The sequence below is a fragment of the Oncorhynchus keta genome, chromosome 8 (assembly GCF_023373465.1).
Source record: "Oncorhynchus keta strain PuntledgeMale-10-30-2019 chromosome 8, Oket_V2, whole genome shotgun sequence".
Taxonomy (NCBI): Eukaryota; Metazoa; Chordata; class Actinopteri; order Salmoniformes; family Salmonidae; genus Oncorhynchus; species Oncorhynchus keta.
The window spans coordinates 29,146,513-29,158,866 of NC_068428.1; the positions used below are offsets into that span (position 1 = coordinate 29,146,513).

Below are 12,354 nucleotides of genomic sequence, written 5' to 3' on the forward strand. Positions count from 1 at the left end.
GATAGACAGAAATTAGACTTGCTAAGATGACCCCCCACACACACATGCATACACGCAAGCACACAGACACACACACTCACAGTAGCTAGACTTCAGTCACTAACACCATGTCTTTATGAAATCCCTTCTTACGTAACAACCTGTTTGTATACTAAAGAGAGGATCTCTTGTAGGGTTGATCATAGCAACCTCCTGCTCTCTTTTCCTGTTGCTTAACAGTTATGACAGTCAGCCAGATGTGTCCACTAGCCAGGGGTTTAACCATTTCCACTAATGTTTTGTTAGTGTAAGTTCTCAGCTATATGGTCTGGCTGTAATGGTAAATGACTTGTTTAGGAAAGGTTAGACCAAGCTATCTTAAGCTGTCTCTATCTCTGCAATAGTATCTCACTGTAAAGCAGTTGTGACTTGGTATCCTCAGTAATTTGTTGTGTTCTGTTTCAGGACCGCACCATCATGCAGAAGTGCCACTGCACCCAGGTGGACAAGATGATTTCTCAGCACGACAAGGAGAAGCTGACACAGGACAAACTGCTGGAGAAGGCCATCAAGAAACGAGGGTAAATATCAGGACATGTAGATCATTCATTCAAGCAAATAGTCAATCAATCAATTATGACATGTTGAAATAAACATTCAACATGAACATGTATTATCGTATACCTGGCATCTGGACACAGCCATTGGATGTATGAAATGAAAGTTCGTTCCTGTCTCCACCTAGCTAAGAAATGCCTTTCTGTCGCCCCACAGAGAAAACAACTGTCTGGAGTTGAAGAAGGAGACTGAGAGTAACGTGGAGAAACTGAACACTGACCACAAAGCTAAGGTAACCTTCAGTTCACAGTCACCGCCCCTCTGTCATCAGAAGGAGATAGATTGTCTTTGTCGAACTGAATTCTAAGAGTAGAAACGGGGACTCCTGCAGTTGAATAACAGCAGCTCAGCACATTAAGGAGTGGTTAGTGATGATATAGTGTTTGATGTTTAAGTGTGTAGTGTGTATGCTGTGCCCTTCAGGTGAAGGACATTACAACCCAGCACACTAATGAGTGGTCAGAGATGATATACAGTTTAGTGTAATGTAATATTGTGTATCCTGTGCCCTTCAGGTGAAGGACATTACAGCCCAGCACACTAAGGAGTGGTCAGAGATGATCAACTCCCACAGCAGTGTAGAGCAGGATATGAAGGACATCCACGTGGTCCAGCAGTGTGAACAGCTCAAGAAACTACTGAGTGGAGTCCAGGAACAACAGACTCTTTCGCTCAAATTGATTCACGAACGGTGAGAGAGAGAGATGCACACACATACATTAGGTCAGGGCTCTCTAACCCTGTTCCTGGAGAGATACCCTCCTTTACGTTTTCACCTAGGTTGGGCCAAGCTGGAGGGTAGCGCTCCAGAAAAGCGACAGGAGAGTAGCTCTCCAGAAAAGCTACAGGAGGGTAGCTCTCCAGAAAAGCTACAGGAGGGTAGCTCTCCAGAAAAGCTACAGGAGGGTAGCTCTCCAGAAAAGCTACAGGAGGGTTGGAGAGCCAGAAGCAGAGTTGGAGAGCCATGAAGTAGGGTTGGAGAGCCATGAAGTAGGGTTGGAGAGCCATGGAGTAGGGTTGGAGAGCCATGGAGTAGACCCTACAGTTCAAACTTAAAGAGGAACTGACAAAACAGCTGACCATACAGCTCAAACTGAAAATCCAGAGTTATTCCTTGGGACATGATGTGTACTATAGTTCTGATGTCTCTGAGGTCCCTAGGACACCCGATATAGTCTAACCATCTTGGCTACTGTGAGCTGTGGGTTTGTCCTGCCAGGTATATGTGACTTGATGAGGTTTCTTACCAGGCTGTTTTTTGTCCCCTCCCCTCAGGCAGAGCAAGGAGATGCGGGCCAACCAGGCCAAGACCTCCATGGAGAACAGCAAGGCCATCAGCCAGGACAAGACCATCAAAAACAAGGCAGAGAGGGAAAGGTGGGTCACACTGCCCCGCTCGCTAATCACCAACTGACTTTGACTGCATGGAGAACATGGGTTATGTCAGGATGTATATACCCTGAGTATATCAAATATTATGAACACTTTCCATGACATAGACTGACCAGGTGAGTCCAGGAGAAAGCTATGATCCCTTGTTGATGTCACTTGTTAAATCCACTTCAATTAGTGTAGATGAAGGGGAGGAGACAGGTTACAGAAGGATTTTTAAGCCTTGAGAGAATTTAGACATGGATTGTGTATGTGTGCTATTCAGAGGATGAATGGGCAAAACAGAATATTAAGTGCCAGGCAGACCGGTTTGTTTCAAGAACCGCAACGCTGCTGAGTTTTTCAGGTTACATAGTTCCCAGTGAATTAAGAGTGGTCCACCACCCAAAGGACATCCATCCAACTTGTCACAACTGTGGGAAGCATTGGTGTCAACATGGGCAATCATCCCTGTGGAACGCTTTCAACACCTTGTAGAGTCCATGCCCCGACAAATTGAGGCTGTTCTGAGGGCAGAATGGGGTGGTGTACCTCAATACAAGAAAGGTGTTGTTAATGTTTGGTGTACTCGGTGTAGACTTGAGTATTTAGGTCCCCTATGAACACGCCTTAAACTGTGTCTGTACTCGTATAATCTTAGAATCTCTTCCTTCTCGTTCTCTTCACAGGAGAGTTAGAGAGTTGAACAGCAGCAACACCAAAAAGTTCCTGGAAGAAAGGAAAAGGGTTAGTGTTCTATCTTCTACTAATTCTAGTGCTGTGATGATGCTGTTGAGGTGAATCAACTAGCGCCTGAGCCTTGAAATGGTTTGCTTAGCTGATACATTTGGTGTTAAATTAAATGACTCTTTCTCCTCCCTCCATCTTTGTCCCCTCTGTCTTTCTCCTCCATATTTCTCCTCCCTCCATCTTTCTCCCCTCTTTCTCCTCCATATTTCTCCTCCCTCCACTCTTTCTCCTCCATATTTCTCCTCCCTCCATCTTTCTCCCCTCTCTTTCTCCTCCATATTTCTCCCCTCTCTTTCTCCCTTCTCTTTCTCCTCCATATTTCTCCTCCCTCCTTCTTTCTCCTCCATATTTCTCCTCCCTCCATCTTTGTCCTCTATCCCTTGCTCCATCGCTAGTTGGCTATGAAGCACCAGAAGGAGATGGAGACGCTGGAGAAGTCTCAGAAAGAACAGCTAGAGAAGCTGGACAAGTTCAATGAGCAGGTAGCTAACCGCGGATCAAGGATCAGATTACCACACAAACCATAGCTGTATTGTTTGTCATCATTTTTCACAGCCAGTACATACATGTATGTTCTTTCTCATCCCTATCATTTGCTTGTTTTTGCACCACAGCTTTTGAAATCACATCATGCCAGTAAACCGTGTCAAGGTAGGTGCTTCCATCCAAGACTTTGTTATGAAACCACATGGAAACCTTTTAATATACAGCACTCAGGGTGTCAGCAGTCAGTCCTGTCTACATGAGTCATCGATCATTATGATGAGTCATGGGAGTATTACAGGGACCCAGGAGACCCTCTACTGCTGTTTCACTGAGAGTCTTCCTGACAGTATGCTGCAACACTGGGACAGGGCGGAGGAGTTAGTTTGGGCTGGCATAGTTTAGGTAGTTGTACTGTTACTGTAGTTTAAATCAATAAATGGCTGTACTGATGCAGTAGAATTATGCCTCTGGTGGAAGTGTGTGTGGATTCTTGCGTAGGGAGGTGTGAGGGGATTCTTGCGTAGGGAGGTGTGTGTGGATTCTTGTGTAGGGAGGTGTGTGTGTACCGTTTGTGTAACAGTGTGGTTGTTGGTTCCCTCTAGGCCAAAGACATCCAGCAGATGGTGAAGCTGGAGGAGGAGATGGACCGCAGACCAGCCACAGTGGTTTAACCACTTCCACCAACTGAGACACACACACATATACACTGCCCAGACCAGCCACATTAGTTTAACCACTTCCACCAACTGAGACACACACACATATACACTGCCCAGACCAGCCACATTAGTTTAACCACTTCCACCAACTGAGACACACACACGTATACACTGCCCAGACCAGCCACATTAGTTTAACCACTTCCACCAACTGAGACAGACACACACACTCTGCCCAGACCAGCCACATTAGTTTAACCACTTCCACCAACTGAGACACACACACATATACACTGCCCAGACCAGCCACATTAGTTTAACCACTCCCACCAACTGAGACACACACACATATACACTGCCCAGACCAGCCACATTAGTTTAACCACTTCCACCAACTGAGACAGACACACACACTCTGCCCAGACCAGCCACAGTGGTCTGAACACCCCCACCAACACCTAAGACACACACAAACACCCACACAGGCACCGAATGCTCCCTCAAACAACTGTCGCAGAGACCCAGAAACACTCACACACCCCCTAGATCCCCCGTTTAATTTCGTCACCCTGCAATATTGTCATAGCTCATATCCTCTATCCCTCTAAATCTCCCTCAGCAATGAACCACACCCACACACAGTCAGTCCCCCCCTCCAACTCCCCTGTGCTGTGGAGCCATTGGTGCAGACCGGTGATTGACAGTAAGATGAGCGAATTCTGTTTGAAGGTGGGTGGGACATCCAAAACATTGAGACACATCCCACCTTCACCGTTCCATTTCTCCACCACTCTACTACACCCGGATCCTCTTTTTATAATCCTCCATCCATCTTTTTAATCTGTTTTTAATGGAAGCAATGTTTGCAGATATCAATAGTCACTGTACACATACACAAAGACACTGATACACATACACACAATCGTTATCACGTCTGTTCTTTCGGTTGTCATGACGGCTTAAATCATGTTTTCTGTTCAAACTCTTGTAATACTTTTATTTTGTATTTTTAATGGTACCAGGTATCAATAACAGGACCTGAATATGGAGGGGGACAATACGGATGTATTAGTTATACATTTTATGTCAGCACAAAATATGTAAATTATGCTGTATGCTACACAAGAGTTGAAGTCATGTCCTGAGCACTTTATATGTGGTAGGCACAATGTGGTAGGCATAATGTGGTAGACATAATGTGGTAGGCTATCATAACCCAAGTGATAGATTTCTCTGTTTTGATGTGAATGTAAACTGAAAAGGGACAAAACGTTGGATGAGCGCTGTGGGGAGAAAACTAAGCCCAACGTCAGGTAGTCCTAAACACTGCAGCTTGTCCTTCACGCATAGTTTTGTTTTATCAAGGGATATCTACGAATTTTTCTCAACTAAAAGAATATACAAAAGGCTAAACCAGAGACTGATTTTGATTCTTCTTCTTGTATATAGGGAGTGTGGATGTGTAGACCAGTGTTCTGTCACTGGCCTGTCTTGTATGACATCGTGTTAGATTCAGAAATAACCAGTTCATGTATTGTATGTGTCAAATGGCATAAAGAGGACAATCATTTTTTTTAAATGTAACATTCATTTTGAGATGGGGATATATATTTATATACATATACAGTGCATTTGGAAAGTATTCAGGCCCCCTTCCCTTTTTCCACATTTTGTTACGTTACAGCCTTATTCTAAAATGGATTAAATAAAAAATGACAAAGCAAAAGAATCTTATTTAAGTATTCAGACCCTTTGCTATGACACTTGAAATTGATCTCAGGTGCATCTTGTTTCCATTGATCATCCTTGAGATGTTTCTACAACTTGATTGGAGGCCACCTGTGGTAAATTCAATTGATTGGACATGATTTGGAAAGGCACACACCTGTCTATATAAGGTCCCACAGTTGACAGAGCATGTCAGAGTAAAAACCAAGCCATGAGGTTCAAGGAATTGTCAGTAGAGCTCCAAGACAGGATTGTGTCGAGGCACAGATCTGGGGAAGGGTACAAAAACATGTCTGCAGCATTGAAGGTCCCAAAGAACACAGTGGCCTCCATCATTCTTAAATAGAAGAAGTTTGGAACCACCAAGACTCTTCCGAGAGCTGGCTGCCCGGCCAAACTGAGAAATTGGGGGAGAAGAACCCGATGGTCACTGACAGAGCTCTAGAGTTCCTTTGTGGAGAAGGGAGAACTTTCCAGAAGGACCATGTATGCAGCACTCCACCAATCAGGCCTTTATGGTAGAGATGCCAGGCGGAAGCCACTCCTCAGTAAAAGGCACATAACAGCCCACTTGGAGTTTGCCAAAAGGCACCTAAAGGACTCTCAGACCATGAGAAGCAAGATTCTCTGGTCTGATGAAACCAAGATTGAACTATTTGGCCTGAATGCCAAGCGTCACCACTGTAGAAAACCTGGCACCATCCCTACTGTGAAGCATGGTGGTGGCAGCATCATGCTGTGGGGATGTTTTTCAGCAGCAGGGATTGAGGGAAAGATGAACGGAGCAAAGTACAGAGAGATTCTTGATGAAAACATGCTCCAGGGAACACAGGACCTCAGGCTGGGGTAAAGGTTCACCTTCCAACGGGACAAAACCCCTAATCACACAGCCAAGACAACGCAGGAAGTCTCTGAATGTACTTGAGTGGCCCAGCCAGAGCCCGGACTTGAACCCGATTGAACATCTCTGGAGACCTGAAAATAGCTGTGCAGCGATGCTCCCCATCCAACCTGATAGAGCTTGAGAGGATCTGCAGAGAAGAATTTGAGAAATTACCCAAATACAGGTGTGCCAACCTTGTAGCGTCATACCCAAGAAGCCTCGAGGCTGTAATCGCGGGAGACGGTGATTCAACAAAGTACTGAGTAAATGGTCTGAATACTTTTTATTTTTAATACATTTGCAAAAAAATAAAATCAACTTGTTTTTGCTTTGTCATTATGGAGTATTGTGTGTAGATTGATGAGGGGGAAACGATTTAATCAATTTTAGAATAGGGCTGTAACGTAACAAAATGTGGAAAAGTCAAGGGGTCTGAATAATTTCCAAAGGCACTGTATATACACTACATGTCAAAAGTTTGGACACAGCTACTCATTCCAGAGTTATTCTTTATTTTCCACAATCACCTGACCTCAACCCGATTGAGATGGTTTGGGATGAGTTGGACTGCAGAGTGAAGGAAAAGCAGTCAACAAGTGCTCAGCATATGTGGGAACTCCTTCAAGACTGTTGGAAAAGCATTCCAGGTGAAGCTGGTTGAGAGAATGCCAAGAGTGTGCAGAGCTGTCAAGGCAAATGGTGGCAATTTGAAGAATCTCAAATATAAAATATATTTTGATTTGTTTAACATTTTTTTGGTTATTACATGATTCTGTATGTGTTGTTTCATAGTTTTGATGTCTTAACTATTATTCTACAATGTAGAAAATAGTAAAAAAATAAAGAAAAACCCTTGAATGAGTAGGTGTGTCAAAACTGTTGACTGGTACTGTATATATAGTCATCTTGTTCATCTAATGCAAATCAATTTTCAACAATACATACAGTACAAGGAGTTTTCATACAGATGTAGAATCTTAGAATCTTAATGTGAGCCAGTTTGCTACAGCAGTTAAATAATCCTGTTGCTACAGAAAATGTGGATTATAATTAATGGTCATTTTTGTAGGGATTGACCATTTTTTTCATAAGGGAAAATCAAGTCTGAAATTTCAAAGTGGAAATTACAAACTTCAGAAGCTTTTTCAAATACACTTACACGTCTTACATTTCCTGCATTGCACGAAATATCTCCTGCAACAGGGTGATCAAATTAAGATCCTACATCTGTAGACCCTTGAACTAGTTTGTTGTTTCTGGATTTTAGAGACAGCAGGGATAGATTTACCAGGGGTTGATAGCTCTCGATCTCAGCTATGATGCAATTGGCATTAGAATGAAGTTGCCCCTAACCTCCCATTTATGATCAAGGTTCGATTTGGGGGTAGGGTAATCTGATTTTAGATCTGTGGTTATGGGTAGGTTAATTTCTACCTGCAATACTGTATGAAAGTGACGCAGAATTACGTTATACTTCCGGGGTCAGTCCCCTAAATCCTTTGAATGGGCTTTATGATTATGTCATGAAATTCAGGAAAACGGTCTCATTTAAGATATATATCAAAATTTCGTTTTGTTTTTGGATGAATTTACTTCTACCAGATCCCTTTTATGAAGTTTTCGCACTGAAGACCATTGCGCTACGCATTTGCCCATTGAAAACCATTGCGCTATGTATTTGCCCATTGAAAACCATTGCGCTACGCATTTGCCCATTGAAAACCATTGCGCTATGTATTTGCCCATTGAAAACCATTGCGCTACGTATTTGCCCATTGAAAACCATTGCGCTACGTATTTGCCCATTGAAAACCATTGCGCTACGTATTTGCCCATTGAAAACCATTCCAACAACTTTAAAAAGTTCTAAAACTACAGTGCTACTTGCCGCGACACTTTCATAGGGTATGACTATGGAACGCCGTTTGGGTCTTTGCGTATCAAAAAATATACACGTCACACGTGTTGGACGGCAACTTCTGTGGTAGTTAGCTAGCTTTAGCTTGGTACATAGTTAACACCAATACAACCAGCCTGAAAACAATGACCAGTAGAAACTGCAGTTATTTTCCTTATTCTTAGAATTATTTCGGAATCCGTGTGAGTAAGTATTAGCTAGGTAGCCTCTTGTTGTTCGCGTATTGAAATTTAACTTCAGTTCATGAAAATAAATAGTTAGCCAGCTACTAAACCCTGTTGCCCAAAGCTAACGGTATAAGCAGCCAGCTAGCCCTCATTTGGCTCGACGGTACCGGGATATGTTGTGAAACTAGCCACAATTAGGCACAATATTTTTTTAATTTGCGATTTGCCTTCAAAATAAAATTACCTATTTGAACGTGATGCAGATGGTGACAATGGGTGGAATCATGCCATATTTAGATCAGATCATGTTAATAAACAAGGTTGGATTATAAAGCAATGAAATGGGGTATATGTCTACTCCGTGACACCCACAGAACACTACTGTGAAGAGTTTGTGGTCCTTCTGTGGCTCAGTTGGTAGAGCATGGCGCTTGTAACGCCAGGGTAGTGGGTTCGATTCCCGGGACCACCCATACGTAGAATGTATGCACACATGACTGTAAGTCGCTTTGGATAAAAGCGTCAGCTAAATGGCATATATTATTATTATTATTATATTTATGAAAATATTAGCATTGTAGCTCGGGACTGACTGTGTGAAATCACCTCCCCTGTCAGCCCATTGTGTGTATTGACATTCATATTGCAGTGTATAGCTTTACCTGAGGATTGGGGCTCAATGAAGTATCAGTTTTCTCAATACCCAAGATATGAATTCCCAATGACCTCCTCAGAGTTATCAAACTCAAACATCCACACAGTATTGTTTTTCTTCTGGAATGGTGTCAACACACAATACACATGGGTTGACAATAAATGTGGCTCAAATCACATTTGTTTCAGAGTCCCACAATAAGAGATACGATGCTAATGTTCTCTGGGTGTCAAATTATTGTCTTTTGTTGATTTATATAACATTCCAACCTCGTTTAGCATGATCTATTCAATTATGGCATAATTCTACTATTTGTATTCATTTGCATCACTGTCAATTACAAACTTTTATTTTGAAGGCTAACAGCAAAGTTCACTATTGTGGCTAATCCTTATTGTGTCTAGCTTCACATAGATGGGTCCGAACACCATTAATCAAATAAGAAGTGTCTTATAAATTAGGGTTATTTTAGATGATGACACCAAGCTATATAGTTAGCTATATAGATACTGAAACAGATTACGTCATTTTGCTATGTTTTGGGGGAAGAACATTGTTTGCATCCATGAGCTAGCTAGCTTTTTTTATGACCATCACTGTAGGTGCGCGAGACAAGTTTACCAGCATCATGGCATGGGTATCGATGAACCATTGTGACATATGAAATACGAGTGATAGTGTAATCAATGTATGAACGCCTTAAATTATAATATGACGTGCAGTCATATTCAGGTCATGATTAGTCAAAAAGCTTATTCGATATGTATTTATTTTGACACGCAAAGACCCAAACGGCGTTCCATATATGACGGTGTTGGACAGGTGAACGATTTAGTTAGAGAGATGCATTATGGGATTGTTTTTATAAAGAAACCATGGCTACTGTCGTTTGTGTGTACATACAGACAGACAACTGTGTGGTCAGGTGTATACTGCATGGCATTGCACTCACAAAGATCGACCAAAACAGACAATGCATAAACCCTGAGTGACAACATCCGCTTCTTTTAAACTTTGTTTCTGCTGTTGAATTCTGCTGTTGTTCACCCAAATGGTCTACAGAGAATATTATATATATTGGGATGTATGTAGGTAATAACCTAAATGTGTTCACTGGTGACCCTGGTCAATCAATGGCTGGGAAATACAATTATCAACCACTGGGTTCCTTTCTTACTGTTTCTTTCTTATTTTCTGTTTCAAATCCTCTTTCTCGCACTCTCTCTCTCGCACCTCACACGATAAACAAATTAATGCTCTCACCACATATCTTGTGCAGAATTACACGTTTTTTTAAAAAGTGCTTTTAAATTGTATTCCATTGCTTTCAAATGGGCCTCTCAATGTCTGCTAGGACATTCACATTATTTTACAAATGATAAATCCCAAAATAAGGGGTTATTTATATAAAGGTATATAAATAAATATACAAATAATATATATTATATATTAAATATAGTGTGTAGTTTAAGACTATATTGTGTTTGTTAGAGCTTTTGCACTAGTTGAATGTTTCTGTTATGTGTGACTATGTAACTTTTGCTCTCTAGTTTGTTGACAAAGCAGATTATGTTTGTAGAATAATTTTGCTTTTGATTTCCTTTTCGATTTGTATATCCTCTTTTTAGCTTGTCAACGTACGGATCATCATGTTAGTGTTTTTGTATTTATATTGTACTGTCGAGCTTCTAGCAATGAAAATACTGTTGTTGCCCTGCTCCCTTAATACTGTTTTCTAGTATGTGTACCAATAAACTATACAGGTGTAAAATGGAACCTGTACTTTATTTGCTAGCCTATGGGGATACCTTAAAGGTGCAGTCTGTTGGTTGTTTATTTACAGTACATCTGAATAATGTTGTGTCAACCATTTGGGAGGGGGGTTGTGGTCTTTGCTAGTGTACTTGCCTGCACCGAACACAGACAAAGATGAACAGGTAGAATTTATCTACTTTTTTCCTTATTTTCTGGTGGTTTGAGTCAGGTTAATTGTGTTTATTCTTCCTCTCGCTGCCACAAGCACCTTTAATTTTTGCCACCAAACTCTGTACAGGCCTTGAATTCAGGCTAATTTACTAAAGTGGACGTGTATTTGCGGATTTCATTCAACAGGTGGAGTGTTCAAAAGTATAAGAACCCTGTTTCCTTTTTCACAGTTTCAAAACTCTCCCAGGAATATCTCTGTGAATGTAAACAGTGATATGTTGTAAAATGGTAAAACATACAAAAAAATATCTTGATTCTTCCTTTATGAAATGAGGACAACTGAAGATGAATCGTCGTGTCATTGAAGGCTGAAAGGGGCTGGAGGGAAGCCCACGCTCCTTTCCCTTTGAGGCCCAATGAAGCCATTTATACAGTACCATTCAAAAGTTTGGACACAGCTAATCATTCAAGGGTATTTCTTTAATTGTACTATTTTCTACATTGTAGAATAATAGTGAAGACATCAAAACTATGACAACACATACAGTATGGAATCATGTAGTAACCAAAAAAGTGTTAAACAAATTAACATTTTTATATTTGAGATTCTTAAAAGTAGCCACCCTTTGCCTTGATGACTGCTTTGCACACTCTTGGCATTCTCTCAACCAGCTTCACCTGGAATGCTTTTCCAACAGTCTTGAAGAAGTTCCCACATATGCTGAGCACTTGTTGGCTGAGCACTTCCAGCTTCACCTAGAATACATTTCAATTAACAGATGTGCCTTGTTAAAAGTTCATTTGTGGAATTTCTCTCCTTAATGAGTTTGAGCAGTTGTGTTGTGTCAAGGTAGGGGGAATAGAGAAGATAGCCCTATTTGGTTAAAGACCAAGTCCATATTATGCCAAGAACAGCTCAAATAAGCAAAGAGAAACAACAGTACATCATTACTTTAAGACATGAAGGTCAGTCAATCCAGAAAATGTCAAGAACTTTGAATGTTTCTTCAAGTGCAGTCGCAAAAACCATCAATGCTATGATGAAACTGGCTCTCATGAGGACCGCCACAGGAATGGAAGAGCCAGCGTTACCTCAGCTGCAGAGAACAAGTTAATTAGAGTTAACTGCACCTCATATTGCAGCCCAAATAAATGCTCACAGAGTTTAAGTAACAGACACATCTCAACATCAACTGTTCAGCCGTGACTGCGTG

The 12,354-nt window shown here is 41.5% G+C and overlaps 1 protein-coding gene across 4 annotated transcripts in view; it reads left to right on the forward strand.

Moving 5' to 3' along the window:
* Positions 1-7,336, forward strand: part of LOC118377104 (1-phosphatidylinositol 4,5-bisphosphate phosphodiesterase beta-4-like) — a 65,773-nt gene extending 58,437 nt beyond the window's left edge. For 3 of the 4 annotated variants that reach the window (XM_052523950.1, XM_052523951.1, XM_052523953.1), the window contains 8 exons: positions 445-560; positions 754-829; positions 1,113-1,288; positions 1,873-1,974; positions 2,658-2,715; positions 3,114-3,200; positions 3,333-3,369; positions 3,807-7,336. In XM_052523950.1, coding sequence (XP_052379910.1) covers positions 445-560; positions 754-829; positions 1,113-1,288; positions 1,873-1,974; positions 2,658-2,715; positions 3,114-3,200; positions 3,333-3,369; positions 3,807-3,892 — 738 coding nt within the window. In that variant the 3' untranslated portion in view covers positions 3,893-7,336. The remainder of the gene's footprint in view (positions 1-444; positions 561-753; positions 830-1,112; positions 1,289-1,872; positions 1,975-2,657; positions 2,716-3,113; positions 3,201-3,332; positions 3,370-3,806) is intronic. The other variant, XM_052523952.1, reaches the window with a different exon arrangement.
* The last annotated feature ends 5,018 nt before the right edge of the window (positions 7,337-12,354 follow it).